Source organism: Quercus lobata, chromosome 10 (assembly GCF_001633185.2).
Source record: "Quercus lobata isolate SW786 chromosome 10, ValleyOak3.0 Primary Assembly, whole genome shotgun sequence".
NCBI lineage: Eukaryota > Viridiplantae > Streptophyta > Magnoliopsida > Fagales > Fagaceae > Quercus > Quercus lobata.
Window position 1 is genome coordinate 19,919,162 of NC_044913.1, and position 21,231 is coordinate 19,940,392.

Here is a 21,231-nt window from a genome sequence, read left to right on the forward strand (position 1 = left end):
AGTCAACTATTTCAATTAATTGTAACAAAAATTGTGAAAAAGTGTATCTTTATCCTTACCTTAAGTTCGGGGTACAACATTTTCTATCTTTTAATCCTAAAAATAAAAATAAAAATTTTGGGGGTACAAGATAAGCTTGAGGTTTAAAATTTGAAGATTTTTTTTAAGTTGTTAAGATTGTGTTTGTCACTCCAACTTGGAGAGTACATTTTGTTGTAATGCTTTCAAGCAAAATAAAGTTTATTATTACAAAATGATTTTTTCTAAAATATTGAGTTTGTTATTGTAAGGACTAGATTTGAGTCCCTAGCCCAAAAGGTGGATGGACTTAGACCCAAAAAACCCAAAACAATGAATTTGTATGGAGCGAGTTGGAAAACTGGGGTTTAGTGAATCAAACGATAAGTAAAGTAGATCTTGATAACAAGAAAATGAAGATAGACAAGTTTAAACTAAAAGAAAATCGTCATTGGCACAGTCCGAGGAGATCTGTTCTTATATATTGATGCTTAAGTTGATTACAAGTTCAATTCTTGATTGCTACAGTGTTTTTCTCTTAACTTCTCGATCCCTTTTCCATGGAGGGTCTCTTACATTATATAATTCTCTTTAGACGATCTTGACCATCCACTTGTTGATCATCCAAGTCACTACTTGAGTGTTTGTCCCATTGGACACCCTCTCAGGCCCCCTGTGCGTTGGGGCAGCCAATGCAGCACTGTTCAGGGGTCTTCTCCACATTAATGCAGCCAGAAAGTTAGCTGCAGAGCATTTGATGTGGTAGTAGCAGCTTTCCCTTGAGATATTTCATAGCCTTCCTCTGTCCTGTTCCTTCTAGATACTTATCCTCATCAGTGAAATCGCTTGAAACATTGCTCTCAGTGTCAAACCACACCTTCTGACCTTGGCTTTGCTCAACCGAGGAATTATTCCTTCGCCGAGGAATTATTCCTACTCATACAGCCTTCTTGGATGGTTATGATCAGACCTCACCTCTTTACCTACCAATATGGATTCTTAGGAAGGTGTTTGCCCGTCCTCGGACTATTCATGTCCTCGAGTTGGGCCCCTGGCTCAATATATATACATAGATATGTACTCTTGGGCCTATCACCCCTACAATTATTATGTTGAAAATTTTATTAAAAAGCAATTACATTTAATAAAATTGTGTTTGATTTGAATAATTGTAAAATGCTTTTTTTTTTTACATTAAACTAAATTTTAATAGAATAAATATAGAAACAAAAAGTGAATGGTTTCTTATAAATAAATTGTATAAATAAAAATTGACATACGTTATAATTCAAATCCATTACATAAAATTTCAAAATATTAATATTTACCTAATTACAATAACCTATATAATAATAACAAAATACATAATCCTTTCTACATTTTGGCTACAGAAAAATATCCTTGCTACCTAAGATACAATCACCTATATAATAATTAAAAAAAAAAAAAAAAACCCTTCCTTCTATCACCGCTCAGATATCTCTCTAGCCACTTCCCCCTATTATCTCAAAGTGGTTCTTTCCTGGTAAGAAAAGACAAGACATGGTTATGATATAATAACAAGGTATATGAGAAAATATGAAAAAATAATCATTAAATAAAGAAGGCAGAGACCAGAGAGAGAACACAATGAACTAATGTGAATTGGTCTGATTCGATTTTGGAGACAAATCCATTGAGAAAAATGCTTGATGGCTACACTTTTCCTATCAAGATCTATATTTTTCAATGAGCTCGTTAAATAATATTCCTTTATAATAATTTTAATCCTAGACTAACAAAAATTAACTCAACCCTTTTCCACGTAAACCCTTAAATACTTTGTGTATGAAAATGTGTCAATTAAGCGGCAAAGCTCTTGACAAAACAAATAAGAACATAATTATTTGTTTGCACTCCAAATAAGATTATAATTATATTTTTAATCAAATAAGTAGAATTAAATACAATGAATCTGGATTAAGTTATATAACAGCTTGGGCCTTTAGTAGGATTAGGTCTTGATATCTTTAATAGTTACCACTTGGCAAACTATAGTCATAAAGTATCTTAAAGTTTTTACGCTGCGATGGTAACCAATTTGATAAAAAGTTATTTAAAAAAAATTTTAATGGAGTTTTAAATATGAGAAATAACAGAAGACAACATTATTATAAATAAATAAAATTGTTGTTATTTTATGTATTTTAAATTCAATTAACATCTAAATTTTGAATCAAATGCATATTTATTTTCAAACCTAACTTTTTAGTATCCGCTTGAAAGATCTTTTCAAAGTTTCCAAATGGGATCAAAAACTCAATAAAGACTTGAAGGGTTTAAAACTTTGATCACTTTAGTTTAATTTAAAGCCTTCGGACAGCGTGCTGCCATAATTCCAACCAAATCTCTTCTAATTATGCTTATTCTCTCATGACTGATTCTAGGTTTTTTCTTATCTTTTGAGTGGATTCATTGAACCCATTTTAGTATGTAAAACAGTAAAAGTAAAACATCCATTATTTCAATATTTGATTCTAATTTTTTTTTTTTTTTAAATCTTTTGAGTGGATTCATTGAACCCATCCTAGTATGTAAAAAAATAAAAGTAAAACATCCATTATTTCAATATTTGATGTCAATTTTACTAAATATTAAGTGCCTTGGGCTGGTAGAAACTTAAGGGAGTTCAACTTTAGGGTTAAGGTTTAAGCTTAATTTGGGGGTCTTTATATTCCAATTATAAATTCTTCAAATTGATCATACAAACATGTAATTAAAACCCCATAAGTGATGGGTTCCAGTTAGCTCAATTGGTAAAGTCTCTGATGGTTGAATAAGAGATCTAGAGTTCAATCCTCGCCTATACTAAAAACTGATTGGTGTCTTGGTTTGATAATAAAGAATTATCAACAAGAGCGAATGCTAGAGGTTGAAACTCTCTCAAAAAAAAAAAAAAAAACCCATAAGTAATTATTTAAATGCTCAATTTGGAAGTATTTATTCAATGATTAGAATTTTATGCTCCTCCCAATTAGCTCTAACAAAAGTGGGGTTTTTATGTATTATAATTTACAAGCATGTAACTCATGCAAACGCGTGGATGCATTTAAAATTAAACATAATTTTTATTATAAAAATATAAATAATTAGTGAAATTATAAATAAAAAAATAGCATGTAACACATTATGGATACATTTAAAATTAAACACAACTTTTATCATAAAAATATGAATAACTAGTCAAATTATTTATAATAAAAAAAAATGTAAACGTAATTAATCACATATCAAAATTCTTACCTAAATTTAATACATTATGATCATTTTTTTTCTAATATTTAATAAGATAAAACATGTGATGATCTTTGTTATGTGATGATTTTTATTGAGTATATGTGATTGGTTTTTTTTTTTTTTTTTTTTTTTATAGTTTTTTAATATTAGATTCTTGGTATTTTGCACTTATTGACTCACTTGGCACAAAAATTAAAAAAATTAAGTGGACATATGGTACAAACTTAAGTGGATAATTATGGCGTAGTCCCCATATAAATTTAGACACATGGCGCAAAATTGGATTCTAATTTCAAATTCTAATTGAACTTTCTCTGAATTATGCCTATTAATATATATATGTGTGTGTGTGTGTGTGTGTGTGTGTGTGTAGGGATAAGTGGTCCAAGAATATATGTTGGGTCTTGGGCCTTATCTGAGAACGTTTAGTGGTTCGAGGACAGATAAACAATAATGAAGATGTGAGACTCAAAACTTCATGAGCAAGCTACGAATGAGAAGGCTGGGGAAGGTCGGACGAGGAGGAGTATCTCCTTGGCTAAGCAAAGTAGAGATCAAAAAGTGTGTTCTATCATCCAGAGTGACATTCTAGGAAATTCTATTGATAAGGATATGCATTATGAACGTACATGATAATGGGAGCTGAGAAATATCTAAGAGAAAGTTGCTACCACCGCATTGAATGCTCTGTAGCTAACTCTCTGGCTGCATTAATGAGGAAGTGATATCTGAACAATATTTTTCAGCTTTACAGCTACTCCCAAAGACTTCAGAAAAGAGCTAATGGGACAAGGATCAACACTAGCAATCTAATGTACACGTGGAAGGTGGAGATGAAAGAAGGGGGAGAATATAAAACAAAGCGAAGATCCTAAGAAGGGGGGATCGGAGAATTGAGTGAGAAATACTGTAGCAATAAGAACTGTACTTGTAATCAATTTCAAGAACTATATACAAGAACTGATCTCCTCAAACTGTGCCAAGAACAATTTTTTTTAGATAATACCAGTCTATTTTTACTTTATTGTGTATTGGGCTTTTTGGGCCTAAATCCTTTTAACTTTTGGGCTTACGACTCAAATTAGGTCCATACAATATATATTAGTAAAATTAATGCCTTTTCAATCTAATAATGGTTTAACCAAATTCACTGCTCATACCAAAAAAAAAAAAAAATCCAAATTCACTAGGATATTATGGAATCGGGAAATATAATTAGAGTTTTGTAAGTTCAATTTAGTGAAATGATGGTATATTTGAGAGTAATCAAAGAATTGAAATCATTTAGATTAGGACTTAAGATCAAATTTAGGGTTTTTGATGATCTAAGTCCTTTGAACTAAGAGGTTCCTATATGAAATTAAGGTACACAATTTCAGCTTTAAATCTTTTATTTGGCTAGATGGACAAATGATTATGTTTAGGTTTTTTTTTTTTTTTTTTACAAGATAGAAATTCTACTCTATCCTAATCTAAGTGTATATATGTGTCAAACTCCCTCTTGGAGACTTGAACCTCAACCCTTACCCCCTACACTCCACACCCCATAAACACTTATACTTGTGGAGTAACCATCACACTAAGGGTGTGCGGTGGTATGTTTAGTTTTATTATCAAAGGCATTTCTTTTAATTATGGATATTTATGGCCTGTTTGGTAAGAGGATTTAAATATAGTTTTTTGTTTTGCAAACCATAAAATTGTGGGTCTCACACTTATATATTGTTTGTTTGATGTTCTCTAAAATCTAAATACAGTTTTCAAAAAATCGTATCTTATTTTTCTTATTCAAACCTAGATTTTGAAAACAGCTAAAAGGATGTTTTCGAGATACAGAAAACATTTTTAATGGTATAGTTGTAAATAAAATGAAAACAGTGGACCCCATAGTTGTGTTAGAAACCCTTTCCCTCTCCCTTGTGTGTGTGTGTGTGTGTGTGTTTGTTTCTCAAAAAAAAGAATGGGTAATTGTCCCACATTGCTTAAGAAAGTGTGTTGTGTGTAGTATAACTTGTCCCACCCTCCCTTCAAAGTTACCATGGCTTTTGAGTGGAGTTGTGGTGTGCTTTTGTATTAAAACCCCTTTCCCTCTCCCTTGTGTGTGTGTGTGTTTGTTTCTAAAAAAAAAAGGGTAATTGTCTCACATTGCTTAAGAGAGTGTGTTGTGTGTAGTATAACTTGCCCCACCATTCCTTAAAAGTTACCATGGCTTTTGAATGGAGTTGTGGTGTGTCTTTGTGTTAGAACCCCTTTCTCTCTCCCTTGTGTGTGTGTGTGTGTTTATTTCTCAAAAAAAAAAAAAAAATCTTTATCGTTAAAAAAAATAAAAAATAAATCTCATGCTTCAAATTTGAAACTTATCATTATCCAAAAATAAATAAATAAATAAATGAGCTCTATCCTTATCATTATCAACAAATATATATATATGTATATAGATATATATCAAAAATAGAAATGGTCTCCCAAACATCATTTTTTTTGTTTTTAGTACTTTGAAAACTGTTTTTCAAAGTGGGCACCAAATAAATATAATCTAAAAATTATTATCTAAAAACTATTTTCAATTTCAATTTTTTGAAAATTGTTTTTATATTGTTTTGAAAACAAAAACAAGAATAGTCCTATCAAACAGGCCTAAAGTTTTAAATTTAAGAACTTACCATTTACTAATAAATGGGGGATTTTGGAGAAAGAGGTATTTTCGTGTGAAGTGATAGTCTTAAGTGTAAGATTAAACTTCTTTTTTTTTTAGAGTAAACGGCAGCAGTGTAAGATTAAACTTATTCTTATTAAGATGCTAGTTATGAATGGCTTTGATGAAAATTGGTTGGTTGTGTGCTCAAGGTAGGTAAGACTTTGCACATCATGCTTTCCTTTTTGAAATATCACATTTTAATAAATTCTCTATAAACTTGTGGTCCTATTACTTGTTACTTCTCAGTTGTTGGTTTCCCAATATTTGTGAATGCCTTAATAAGATGTTTCCTACAGTTCACGTCATTGAAATCTACAACGTTACACTTATCCTTATTCCTGATACTTTCATATTCGAACAATTGTTATAGGACCTATGTAATATTCTTATATCTTGTGAAAAATAAATATTATATATATAAAATTATTGTGGTTCTTCTTAAGTACATTCAATCCTATACGACAGAGAACAAACAGAATGAAAAAAGGAGTGAGAGTGAAAGTGGAAAATGTATATAAACACAGGAAATAACTACGATTCTAGGCCCAGTCACAAAAATTAGCCGTGAATAATATCTCTATTGTTATATTCCTCCACCGCTGAGGCATGCAGCCCAAATCAATCATCTTGATTGGGTTCGATTAGGTCAAGATTGTGTTTGTGTTTGTGTCTTGCGTTGATTTTCAATTTATTTTCACACTTTTTTTTTTATTGATTCAGAGTTATAGGATCATTTGTGTCTTGATTGGATTGTGTGTGAAGGAGCAAATGGGGGTTAGGTGCGAATAGCAAACGGGTCTAGGTGAGAGAGAGAGAGGAGTAATTGAATATTTTGATTCAGTAAGTCAATATTTCAGTCTAAAAAATTCCTCTACAGGGAACAAACAAACAAACATCCCAATAGAGAGTCTATTCCAGTTTTATGAGCGCTTTCCAAAACTTGGAAAATTTCGGTTGAAGAGTCTGAGGGAATGCTCAAATTCAGTTTATTCAGATTGTACCTGATGACATTTTACAGGTGATATGATCCCCACTCCAATAACCGTTGCATTTTCTCCGTGCTGCTAATACAACTCAAACACTTAAAACATTTCTCAGCCCAAAAAAAAACCATTTTCACTGCAACATTTAAGAGAGTAATATAATTTGACAGCGCAAACCTCAAGATAACTGAAAAGTTCCATGCTGAAATCAGATATTTGAACTGAGATTTCCATGGGTGAACATGACTAACAGATATAAATAGTACGCCACAAGGAGGAGCAGGAAAAAGTGTTAGAATAGACATAATTTTCGGAAATTAGAGAACTTTTTCTTCATTTCTCAAAATACGTTTCCACATCAAAACTTTTTCGCTAATTATTATATAATTGAAAATGAAAGATATTTACTGAGAAATAATTTTATGGATGGGATCATTTACAGAGGGTGTAGAACATTGAATAGACAACAGATGAAGAGAAAACACAATAATTGTATTCCAAGAAACGAAATACATACACCTTTTGCAGCCGCCTCAGGACTCTACTGAGGTTGGAATCCTAATAACCTCTGTCATTAAGTTCATGTCTCCAAAAGCTGCAATGTTTTCCTTGCACTAGCAATGGCAAACTTCACAAAGTACTGACCTAAAAGATGCCAGCAGAAAACTCCCCATCTAAACCCTGGAACTCTAACAAAACTATCATAATGCTGCGTTGCAAGTCTAACCAAGATCTTCTACCATAGCAAGCTGGAATCACGGCTCACATGAACTCTACACCTTGACATACTTATCAACATAGCCCTGCAAGACATGTTTAGAGATTTGTTGATAAGTATGAAAATTTTGATTGAAGTATCATAGAAGCACATAATTATACATCAATGTTTTTTGATAATTATACATAAATCAATATTTCAATCAGAACAAAAAAGTAGAGAATAAAATTCATTTTCTACATAGAACCTTCAATATTTCAATCAGAACAAAAAAGTAGAGAATAAAATTCATTTTCTACATAGAACCTTCAATTTTATAGATTCAATCATCAAAGCCTACCTTCTTGGCCCCCAAAAAAAGTTGTGTGTGTGTGTGTGTGTGTGTGTGTGTGTGTGTGTGTGAGAGAGAGAGAGAGAGAGAGAGAGAGAGCACATGCACACAACTTGGAGCTCCATAAGCACCTCGCTTGAGTGCACTCATGAGTGGAACCTAACAAGTCCTTGTTCTAAATTAAGGTAATGCCATGCCACACTTCATAATATCTAAGAACATAAGAATTCAGTTAAAGTTCATAAAGACTCCATTTTCTGAGTCTATTTTCTGTTTCACAACACATACTTCATACATCTATAGGGCAAGAATGCAGATGAAAATAAAAGTTTGGATGGGCATGAATATATCTATCAGAATCTAAGTCTACAAATAGAAGCCAGAAAAGAGGAATTACCATCACAAGTTTCGTCAGTTTCCTCTGTGATGAGTCAATATATTGATCTATCTTTGTCTGAGACTTGGGTATCTGGTGGCTCTTCATGGCTCCAGAAACCTTATCAACAGTCTTCTTCACAATGGTCTTAAATGCCTCCTTGCTCATATTACCTTGTCGCCATGACGGCTTAAGAACCTCTTTTACAAAATCTGCAACGGCAATCTTGAAAAGTTTCATTGATCTGGAATCCTTGCTCTTCTTGCTCTTCCCCGAGGACTTAATTTGGTCGATCTCAATTTCACCCTGAGTCATGTTTGGTAAATTAAGAGGATCACTTGGGCTATCATTTTCAACAGCACCCACTTCTGCATCTGCTGTCTCACCATATTCATCATTATCGAGGGATGTAGTTGAAGCAACAGCCCCAACCTCTTTGTGCTTCTCTTCCAAATCCAGTGGCTTGCGGGTACCACTGAGCCTTAATATGGTGTCAGAGTCACCAGTAAGTTCCTGCTTTTGACCATGATCATATTTCCTCTGAGATTTTGATGATGGCTCAATGCTGTCAAAAAGTGGATCATACTGGTCACCACCTGACCTAGGCAAAATCTGCCTAACTGCTTTGGTGGAACTTGGGGAGGAAGTTGTCTGTCTTGATGTGACACTGCCTAAACCTACCCCATCAACTGGCAGATGGCTCAAATTTAATGAACTATCATATTTACTAGAATAGGGTGTGTCCTTTTCTTGCTTAAATACATCAGAACTGAATTTGGTGCTCAGTGGCTGCTCAAAAGTAGATGCATAGGGATTATAATGAGCAGAAATTCTTGAACCACCAAAATCAGGAAGTTGAGATGACTTCCCATCCGCAAGATCTGGGGTGTATCTGGACGCAGAACCAGTCGTTCCAGGCACACCCAAAATGCTATCAGTTGCGGGGTATTGCAAACCATATGGTGGCTGTTGCTGCTGTGAATAAGGATGAATCTGGGAAGATGACTTCATATGTTCACCAGGGAGCAAATTGTCACCAGAAAAAGGTTGCATTTGGTTTGTAAATAATTTATGTGAGGAGGGCATAGGTTGAGAGTGCATATTGCCAGGAGCAAAGGAGCTTGAAGAAATTAAATCCGGGTTGCCCATAGGTGGTGGGTTTGATCTAAAATCTTCCGCATACAAGAGAGGTCGCTGAGGCTCCTGCCCTGGAGGATGGGTTTGATAAGGAAATTCGCCAACCTGCACATAATAGGGCATATTGCTAGGGTAGTGCCTTACTGAAGTCTGAGAACCAAAGGCGAGCACATGACTCTCCTGAAATTGTGAAGAAACACCCGTCGTGGCAGTTCCTGCATTAGAAGTTGAATCATACATTGGTCGTGGAGGCGGTGGTGGCAAGGAGGTCCAAGAAGACATTGGCGGTACAGAATATTGAGAATGTTGGCTGGGTAATGGAGCTTGATAAGGATGAAAACTTTCCCCAGGAGCAGATTGAAATGGAAAGGGTGCACTCTGTGGTATCAAATAGTTCGGCGGCTGTGGCATATGCACAGAATTTACACCTTGTGAGACTGGAGGAGGATGCGACTCAGAAGGATGATGTGGTAAACCCATAGCAGAAATACTAGGAGATGACTCTTTAGGGGCCAGCGGTTGCAATGGGAACTGTTCAGATGAAAGCGGTAGGCTGATAGAACTTGTGTCAGGGCCTGGCTGAGTTGATGTTTTCATATTCGGAAAAGGTTCCCTGGTTGAAAACTTATTAGAGGAAGTCATGGATGTAAGATCTGGTGGTGAATCAGATAACGAAGAGTCATCCATCAATTGTGATGGGCAATCAGCATTTTGAAGCCCTGGAACAGAAAGATTGAATTGAGATTGCTGAGTCACTAAATTTTCCATAAATGAATGTACATAATGAGAGGTATTACCTTGTGACTTCAGGGCTTCAGCATTGCTTACAGACTGAGAGGGAAAACCATCTACTGACAATGGTTGACAAGAGTCCACTGCTCCCTGATGATTCTCACCATCAGGAATGTCAGTTGTAGGCTGCTCGGGCTTTTCTTGAACAAAATGCATTTCCTGCACCTTAGCAGAGACCTCTGCAGAACTCTCAGAGTTAATGGCATCAGAATTGAATATTCGGCCATCATTATCCAAAATACCAGATTGCTTAGCACCCCTAATAGTTTCTTCACAGGGTTGCATCTCCTGGCTCTTGAATGCTTCATGCTCAGGATTAGATACTTCTACTGAGATAATATTGTTATCTTCTCGAAACTTAGAATTCTTTGCACTAGGAGGAACATCCGGATACTGTTGTTTGCTTTTTTGGTGCCTTGATCCACTGGTCCTCTCAGATTCATTGTGCATAAATCGACAGGAGGCTCCACGATAACACCTTCCTCGGCGGAAGTCAAAGCATTCTGGAATCTGACCCTTGCCTCGTCTAAGATTTTCAGCACTGTTCTCACCTGCACGCCTAGATAGGGGAGACCTGCTCCTACTTCTTCGCTTCCTAGGAGACCAGCTGAAATACAGCCAAAAGTAAAATCAAAATTTCCACAGTTCATGGCCTGTAGAAGATTATGACATAATTACAAATTAAGAGCCAACACGCAAAGTAAATATCCTATAGCCTAATATTCTAAACCACAAACAGTAAGTATTCAGCCAATTGCTTTAATCATTATGCACACAAAATGCACCAAATACCTGCGAGATCGGCTTCGCCTCTCCCTTCTCCTACGTGGACTCCTCCTCCTCCTCCTATCTACAGGAGATTGGCTCCGGCTCCTGCTTCTACCTCTCTTATTATGCCTCCGAGTGTAGCGGGAATCCTCATTGTCACTGTCAGTACCACCTTCCTTGATCAATCTCCCAAATTCATCTACTTTTAAAGGAGCAGATTCAAGCTTTTCCTTTTTCTCTTTATTTTTCTTTTTAGACATAGCACCCTTAGAAACATCATTACCAGCACTGCCTGGGTCATCTTTTTCCCGGACAGCCTCAAGAGAAACAGCATGGCTAATAGACACTTTATTTTTATGGTTATAGTCAACATGTTCATCAGTTGTCCCACTTGAGATAGATGCTGCACCAGTATCCTTAACCTCTTTTTGCAAATATGGTAATATTTCAGGAGCCTTGTAGGGCATGTTGGATTTAGAAAGCAATCCAGAACCCTTTTTAATTCTGGAGGAACTCTTGGACTCATCTGTCCCCAGATTACAACCAGCATCTCTATGGGAATTTGCAGCACCATCTGTAACTGATGATGAGAGCATCAAAGGACTACCAACTTCACGCCGGGGCTCACCATCATTTTCTGAGCTGTCATCAGAAGCATAGTCTTGTAGAAGTCTGAATGGGCTACCACCTTTGATTACTTCACTAGAACACTTGTCAGAATTTATAGCTACGGCAGCTGCAGAAGCCTTGGATGGACTCATATCATCTAAAGACCCAGAGCGAGTCACCTTTACAGAAGAGGCATCCGTCATTGGGCTGCCTTCGGCTATACTATGTAGCACATGTAATTGCTCTTTCACATCAAGCTTCTTGTGGATCAGATCATACTCATTGTTCAATCCTTCAATTGAGTGATTAACTCCCTGGTCTTTGTCAGCCTGGGTGAAATCATCTTAAACCACCCATAAAAAGATTACCAAAAGAATCAGCTGGTACTGCTCACGGATCCTCAATCACAGACTCAATAGACTCAAAAAAATTAAGTAACAAGTTTGACAGACTATTGTTTTCTCCTAATCAACAAAATTTTTAACCCAAATGCCGTCATCAAAAGCAACACAATTATCAATTCAAATAAAAACATAATATGGAGATCGGACAGTCAGAACCCGATCAATATGGAACAGCCAAAAAGAACACAATCCATTGAGATAAAACAACTTAAGTATTATGAGTATAACTAATTTGAAAAGGATAAAGCTGAAGAAAATAAAAAACCAAACAAACAAAAAATGCTAAACATTAGATAGGTATGATAACCTATGTCTTATTACAAGAAAGCCAGAATCCAGACAAGGATCCTTGGTCTAAACTCTTCTGGAAAAGAACCTTACAACAACCATGTGCCTACAAGCAAACCTGTATATTAAAGGCCTTTACAAATGATACTTTTCCAATAAGTGAACCAAATACCCAATATAGAAAGAGGTGCAGAATTGAGTTACAGTTCATCCAACCCATTCATCAAATGGAGGACATACTTCTCATTAAGTATTACTATCTTCTGGTTTGTTGGGATAATTGATCACTGGTCTCTTTGGAGGTGAGTACCAAAAAGTTTCTTGTAATGATTTCAAGCAGCTAAGATTTCTATGTCGATGTGCAGGTTTTCTTCAACGGCATAATTCTATTCTATTTTTTTCTTTTTCTTTTTTAATAATTCAATAGTTGGGGGTGGGGGGATTTGAACCCTAGATGTCTCGTTTAGAAACACCACGAGGTGCCACCAGGAGCTACAAGGATCTTGACATAATTCTATTCTTATATTTCAGTTAATGAGTGCACTCCTGTATATCATATGTCCATTTTAAACAACCAAAATCTAGAAACTTGAAAATTATGTTAATGAAATTAATTATCAGAAATAATGTATTGCAGAAGCCCAGGCAGCCCACTGCACAAAATTTGATGCATCACACATTCACACTACAGAATAAAATGCATATTGTAAACAATTCAGTTATAGTTTTTTTTTTTTTTTTTTTTTAAAACAGTGTTGGGAAACTGAAAGAAACTTTCATATCCAATGTCTAAAAAGATTGGGAGACTCCGAGATAGAAAATGAATGAGAATAAAATAGACATTTAACTCAGATGAAGAGGCAAAAACTTATTCCTATTTATTCAATGTCATCTCCCATTCAATCACCCAATTCACTTAAGAAGTTGCTTTCCTTGTGGGAGGAGGAAGTGCCACTAGAGCCAAAGCCCATTGGCTGAAGACAATGACCAGTACTTTTGGCATTAAGATCCACTAGAGTTCTTAGCATAGAGTTTCTGAAATCATATCCATCCATTTTAAAATGAGCGGATTGGATTTTGCCACACCATCAACATTTAAATGAAAATTAACTATCATCATTTGGGTATCTATTTAAATTATTGAGGATGTGGCCAAATCCAATCCACTCATTTCAAAATTGCTGGATAGGATTTTAGGAAATTCCCGGTGGAGTTGCCCTAAAAACTCTTGAAGATCTTAATCCACATTTGTGACACATGACACGATAGACAATCATGTCAGACGTTAACGTTAAGCAAGGGGAGTTATGATGCATACAATACACACATCATGCAGTCACATGCTAATAGACATACAAATCTTGTAATAATACTGGGAAGCAGAATCATGATCAGTCACACCTACCTTCCATCTCCATGTCAGAATCAGAAGGTGAATCACATCCAGCACCAACCTTCAGATGTTCAGATTGCATTGAAGACTCGATTTTTAAAGTACTCGATGATGAGACACCTTGCCCTTCAGGAATTTTATATTCCAAGACGCATTTCTTCTTCATCCACAGGAAATACTCGTGAGCGATTGCAGCTTCACTTCCTGACTCACCACCAAATAAAAATGCAAACTCTGGATTCCTAGCTTCTTTATGACAGGTCAAATCTTCAATACCATTACCATTTTTAGCAATAAGCTGGCACAAACCTTCAATATTTTGAACAACTTTTTCTTCTGTTGGCTTAGGCGGAGGTGAAGGAAGATCCAATATGGCACTTCCAGTTGATGACACACCATCTCTTGCTAGAAGGCCCACCTCACATCCACTTCCACCTTCATGATTTAGATAGCCATCCTGGGCAGATGTATCATGTCTAACCTTATTGGGAATAGAAGATGAAGTAAGGGAAGAGGTTAGCGGTGGTGGAGAAGGTGGAATAGGTGGTGGAGAAGATGGTGGGGGTGGGGGAACCATGGAAGATGCATAACTGGAAAAACCAGAAGTAGAAGGAGGAGGTGGAGGCGACGACATTTGCTGAAGACCCTGCACAGCACTAGGCTGCCGTGGTGGTGGATGAAGAGGAGCTCTATACAATGTCTGTCCATGTGGTGGAGGAGGAGGAGGAGGAGGTAATACTCGAGGAGGAGGCGGGGCCTGTAAGATTTCTGAGCGAGGAGGACCAGGAGGAGGAGGGGGAGGGGGAGGAGGTACTGTTGGTGGAGCATGATGCACATTCTGTGTCCCTAAATGCAATTGATGTTGTGAAGTCTGTTGAGTACTTGAGTATGTAACAGGCAATGGGGCGCTTCCTTGAATTTGTAAATAAGATTGACCTGCGTTCAGCATCCCACCAGGTGGACCTTGATGCATTGCGGAAAGTGGGGCAGGAGGACCATGCTGATGATATATATGGGGGCCTGGGTTACCTACATGAGGTCGGACGGTAGGAGGAGCTTGTTGATTTATAGGAGGGGGTGGAGCAGGCGGCCCTTGTTGGAAATGGGGGGGAGGTGGAGGCGGAGCCAATGGGCGCTGTGAGTATGCAGGTGGCATGGGTGTGTTAGGACCTTGCCCAAACTGAGGACCATAATTCCCTTGTCCATACATCTCATATATCACAACTTAAAAATGACAATCCAAGGAACACTTAGATTACTGAGACTTTCTCAGACAAAAACCCAATTTTTGCCCAGGTCAAATCCTCAACCCATCCATTTGCACAATATCCTGTAGAACAATATAAAAAAAGACTCAATAAAATCATATTGAGAACCAATCAGTACCTACTACAATGCTAGCATATAATAATGCAAACTACACTCACAAACTTATTCAAATTGTAATTAAAATCCAATGCATCAATTTACAAAAGCAATATAACTTTTTAAAAACCATATATCAAAATTTTAAAAAAAAATTCCCATCTTTCACTCTCAGCTCTCAAACATCCTTGAATAACCAAACTCCAATCAAACACAAATTCATTTCTCGAGTCGAAATTATCCTAAATGAAAACCCCATTACTCAAAATGTATCATTCCTATAATAAACTAATACAAAACATTCAAATAAATAAATAAAAACAATGAATAACTCCTAATGCTCAGTTTCAATTATTACTCCATAAAAAAGCGTCAAACTGTGTTAATTCCAATCCAAAAAATTGAAGTACCAATTGGCATAAACCATAGTTAAAAAACACATTCAGTAAATTTCAAAATTCTCACTTTCCCACTTCTTCCTAAACTTTTCCCATCAACCAAACAGAATAACAAGCAAAAAAAATAATAAAAAATTCATTGAAAATTTGTTTCAAAAAAATCTTACCTTAAAAGGAACAAAAAAAAAAAAAATCAAAATTAGGCAAGAACTAGGTTGTGCGGTAATAAGAAAGAGGTGAATTTGAGAACGACGACGCGTATAGAAGCTTGGAGGGCCTGAGAGTAAACCCTAGAATTTGGGAAATTGAAAATCTCTGTGTGGGGTTTGGTTTTTTTTTTTTCTGAGAGTCAAGAGTGAGAGTGAGGATGAGGCCTTCTTATTTTATAAACCCTAAAAAACAAAGTTTTTTTTTTTTTTTTTGTTTGTGTGTTTTTGTGAGAACGCTTGTATTATTTTGATTCCGAGGTTTCTAAACTCTGCGTAAGAATAAAGAAAACTGAACATAACTAAAAAAGAACTTTCTCAACCCAAAAAAAATTAAAAATAAAAAGATAATTAGATATAATTTTTTTTTTTTTTTTTACTTTTTACTTTTTGGAATCCAAAAATACAACACAAATGAATTTTACAAATATTTTTCGACTTCGCCAATAATTGTATGTAGGACATACGTCACTTCAATTAGTTCGATGAGTGGTCTTGTGCAATTGCTCAATTTTCTTTTTTTTTTTTTCTTTTTTTTTTGCTGGGTAAGTGTTTATGCAAGGGATAGAACCCTTGAGTTGAAAGTCACTAGCATGACTAGGTACCACTTGGGCCAGCAGGCCCGGTGGTGCTCAATTTTCTATTATAAAAATTTTACCATCTTCGTTTTATAAATATTTCTAACTTTTTTTTTTTTTAATCCAATGGTTGGGATTGAAAGTTTATTTTTTCAACTATTAATTTCAATTATTGAGAGCAATTGCATCAAGTGCACATGATATTGGTGATGGTTTTATTACCTTGTAAATTGACATGAAATGAATGATTTCCTACACGATGATGATAATGTCATTGGTTTTTCTTCTCTAGACAGAGCTAGTTCTACAAACTAAGATCTTGGTGATGGTTTTGTTACCTTAAACACACTATTCAAAGTTGTTAGTGTAGGTGTGTGTTCAAAACACTTTGTTCATTGTTGAGAGTCCCACTTTGGTTAGAAGTGAGCATTGTTTTGTGTTTTCGGACAATTTTTAACTTAAAAGATATCTTAAGATAGTGGACCTAGTATTGAACTTAAGCTTATTCATATCACATGTGTTTGTAAGGTCCATTAGTTTGCCTGTTGGGTTTAGCTTACTTATTAAGCTAACCCATTATTCTAGTAATTTCAGTTGGCTTATTTAACACACCTCATAGCATATTTTATTACTCTCATGTTCTATTATGCTCTTTCCTTCTTCTCTCAACATTTTTTTTTGTGCGATCTACACTCTTGGGTTTGGGCAATCTTTAATTGCAAGTAAGGAAAGACATATTAGGTGTTGTTCTTAAATCTTCGTGGTTGGAAGTGTGTCCATCTCGAAAATTGATGCTATAGACTAATTTTGAGGGGTTGTTTGGCCGAGAGCCATTCGTACCGAATTCTACTCCGAGTGGCACAAATCAACCTTTTAGAACAATACTTTCACGTGATTCTATAGTTTTATGAGATATTTTTAAACTCTATTTTAAACTATGTTATTGCTATATTTAGGGGTTCCATTATTGAATCAAAATTTGTTTTCTCTATAACATTTCCAACAAAAGTTTCATTATTATTATTATTATAATTATTATCTCATTGCCCTTAGAATATAAAAGATAAAATAATGCAAAACATTAAAGCTACATATTTTTATTTATTTATTTGATAGCTAAGGAAATTTTATTGATCAAAAAAAGAGGAAGCACTCATATTATACATTGGGGGTGTACTTGGGGAGCAATATAATCAAACTTTTAAATTACAATACCAAAAATATCTAATAAATTAGGATAGGAAGGAGGTTTAAAAGTAATGCTCCAATATAGTAAAGAATGAAAAAAATAATAATAATAAAAATAGAGATTTAATCTCAATAATAGACCGTTTGCATCCTTAAAAGTATCTTGCATTTCATTCCCACCAAAGACATCACATAATATAATGCAGCACAACTCTCCCAAAAAACTATATTATGGTGCCTACCAAAGGTACCTTAATAAGCTGCTAACAAGTCAAGGACCCTCTATGGCATAACTCAAAGAAGACCAAACAAACTTCAAGCCATTGTCCATAACTCATATGTTAAGGGACAATGAAGAAGAAGATAGGATACTGACTCCCCACTCCATATAAACATATAATACCAATCTACAACAATAACAACCATCTTCCGTAGATTATTAGAAGATAAAAACTTCCATAAGGCTCTATGAAAAGAAAGCTATTCTAGGAGGAACCTTCGATCACATCAAATTTCAGGGAAATGGTGTGTCAATAGTCAAGGAAAGGGCAATATATTATTCACACACCTCAAAATGCTCTTGGATGGCCTTCAATAGAATTTATCAAGACCTCCCCCCCCCCCCCAATTGAGATTAAAGGTACTGATATTAAAGAAATCTGTTATTATTATTATTATGAGATGGATTCCTACCAAAAAGTATAAAATATGACATATGAGCTCCTACCAAAAATATAAGTACCAAGTGCTACAAACTTGTATTTAACAAAAAAGCCTAGGGAGACAATATATATATATATATATATATTTTTTTTTTTTACAACTACCAACATGATCCGTTAAGATTTTATTTTAATTAAGAGATAAGAAATAAATAAAAAAATTGTCAATAAGGTAGAAAGGGACAAAGACATATCTTCAAGCTAAACAACATTATCAACACATTTTCTTTCTCTAGCATATTTTGCTAAAGCAGCACCTATTTTAATTAAGAGAAAAAAAAAAAAAAAAAAAAAAAAAAAAAAAAAAAAAAAAAAACCTTTCGTGCTTGACTTATAAGTGAAGTTCATCAATTGTCAATAAGGTAGAAAGGGACAAAGGCATATCTTCAAGCTAAACAACATTATCAACACCTTCTCTTTCTCTAGCATACTTTGCTAAAGCAGCACCGACTTGATTCCCTTGTGAACAAAGGACCATTAGTATAAAAAGCCATATAAAATCTTTAAGAGTTGATCAAGCAAATGTCCATCTTTAAAATTTTTATAAAAAAGAAAAAGAAAAAGAAGCCAAACCGCCACTAAAACCAATCCTATGGACAATGATGGTGTGAGATCTTTCTCATTCTATGAAGTAAGGAGATCTCAAAAGGTGATCTATTGAGATTGATATATAATAAAAAAAAAAATCAGTTTAATAATTAGAAAAATATTAATTTCAGTATTATTATTTTTAACAAATTGACAATAAAAATCACAATAATTAAATCATATCATACACTATATTGTAATTTTTTTTTTTTTTTGATAGAAACCACTATATTATAAAAGTTGAGTTTTTAAGTGGTGGTTGTGCAAATTACAACAATTTTTTAGATAAATACATTAGTTTAATTGTTTTTATCAATTATTTGAATAAACACAAAAGCTTAATAGTTTATATCAATTTTTTTTTTTTAATTCTTACCACAATTTTGTTCCTAATACACGTTGCTTCTTACATTTGTTATGTTTTTGTTTACGTTTTGTTGCCACTTTGAAATATGTTTTAAAAAATAACAAAATAGAAAACTATTTGTTCGTATTAACTTAATTGCTACAATAATCCTACATGATCTTAATTTTCCAAGTGTGTAAATTCTAGATGATCTTAATCTATTTTTTTCTTGATAATATTAATCTTCTAAGAGCATCCACTGAAATCTTGCAAAATGCAAAAAACTCTTCATTTTACATATTCTAACCAAAAAACACCCACATCAGTGGGTGTAAAATTGTGCATAAATGCACAATTGCTACAGTAACCGTGCATATGTGTGGTTACTGTAGCATTTGCATTTAATATTTTATTATTTTTTTCTCTCTCATTCTATTCACTCCCTCACTCTTTCTAAACACTCTCTCAAAGTCCCTCACTCTCTCTGAACTCTCTCTTTGTTTCTCAGTCTCTAACTCAAGCTTCACCGCTAGTTTCGCTGTTTGCTTTAATCTGCGTGTTGGGTCATCGTTGTCGCTCGCTACATGTTGGGTCATCGCCGTCCCTTACTCTCTCTGACCTTTACCACTGATGGTTTTCCTTTGTTTCTAATGGGTTTTGGGATTTTGATAAATGGGTTTTTGGATCTTTGGATTTGGATAGGTTAATGATGGTGGCTTGATGATGGTGATTGGATCTTTGGATTTTTGTTGTGTGGCTTGATGATGGTGATTGGGTAGGTTGATGATGGATCTTTGGATTTGGGCTTTTGGAGGCTGGTTGATGGTGGCTTGGTTGAATGGTTATGTGAATTTCATTGATGGTAGCTTGGTTTAATGGGATGGTGGCTAGGTTGTTGTGTGGCTTGATGATGGTGGTTGGGTGGTTGGATGATAGTGGCTGTGTGGGTTGTGTATGGGTCTCTGAGAGAAATGACAGTGGGAAAAAATGAATATTTTATTAAATAAATGTGTATAATAGAGAAACTGATGTTGGAGTTTTGTAAAAATAGGTGTGCAAAATAGAAAAAAGCAAGTTTTTTTGCAAAATTGACAGATTTTTTGCATCAACTGATACAAATGCTTTAAGTGTGTAAACTTAGCCTCATGTGTCAAACAATTGGTTTTTCCTTAAAGTAATTGTTTTGTTTTGTTTAGTTTAGTTTATTTATTTATTCTTAAGATCTATTTTACTAAATTTTTGTGTGTCTAAACCATATTTAATTTTGGCCAACACATGTTATTTTTTATTTTTTTTACGAGAAGATTGTAACTTATTAAAAAAAAGATAAATTTAGTACAGTATAATTTGGAGAGGGTTAGTTAGTGTACTTTGGACTTTTTGGAGAGCATATTGGAGAAAAATCATTAAATGAGATTGAGGGAAAAGATAGAGCTTCCCTTTTTTACAATTACAAGCATAGCATCGACGACTTTATAGTAGTACTAGCACCTATCCGGTAAACAAAAACCATCACATGAATTTGTTTTCAACTATTTATTTATTTTTTTGATAAGAATTTGTTTTCAATTATTAATCTCTCTTTGTGTCTATATTTAGTCTTAAAACAATTTATCCCAAAAAAAAAATAGTCTTAAAACAATTATATTCAGCTAAATTGGGGGAAGTAGTATTCATGTACTAGACCCACCAAAGAAAGTATCTTTTGCACACCAAAATGTTAAGGAAATTTATACTTTATAATGCTTACAATATGAGCTTCACTATTATGCTCCTCTATCTATATTATTTACCCACACTTTATTTATGATATATCTTACAAAAATTCATGGGTTGTGCCTTTTAAAATAATTCTAAGTATGATGATTTGTTTACTAACAGTTATGCCATCATTAAACCTTGATCAAGACAAACAAAAAAAATCACAATTTTTTTTTTTTGCAGGAAAAAAAAAATCACAATTTTTCTCTTTTTACAAGGTAATGCATTAATTTTTTTACCCCTATTAAGATGATATGATCTACTTTAAATTCAATCACATCGTTATGA

At 34.5% G+C, this 21,231-nt stretch overlaps 1 protein-coding gene across 1 annotated transcript; it reads right to left on the reverse strand.

The window, feature by feature from the left end:
* Positions 1–7,365: 7,365 nt before the first annotated feature.
* LOC115965344 lies at positions 7,366–16,007 on the reverse strand. The gene is made up of 6 exons (XM_031084539.1): positions 15,722–16,007; positions 13,804–15,121; positions 11,122–12,049; positions 10,335–10,936; positions 8,422–10,256; positions 7,366–7,778 (listed from the first exon to the last, which is right to left on the reverse strand). Exons 2-6 carry the CDS (start codon positions 14,999–15,001, stop codon positions 7,749–7,751), a joined length of 4,593 nt encoding a protein of 1,530 aa, XP_030940399.1. The 5' UTR covers positions 15,002–15,121; positions 15,722–16,007; the 3' UTR covers positions 7,366–7,748.
* Between the last annotated feature and the right edge of the window lie 5,224 nt (positions 16,008–21,231).

What these genes read in the sequence shown, in the direction of transcription:
- LOC115965344 (XM_031084539.1), bottom strand. Translation starts at nt 15,001, where the DNA reads ATGTATGGACAAGGGAATTATGGTCCTCAGTTTGGGCAAGGTCCTAAC. An exon ending in AGGCGAAGCCGATCTCGCAG is followed by an intron (nt 10,937 to 11,121) that starts GTATTTGGTGCA and finishes GCTGTATTTCAG; the next exon opens with CTGGTCTCCTAGGAAGCGAA. An exon ending in TGAAGCCCTGAAGTCACAAG is followed by an intron (nt 10,257 to 10,334) that starts GTAATACCTCTC and finishes TTTCTGTTCCAG; the next exon opens with GGCTTCAAAATGCTGATTGC.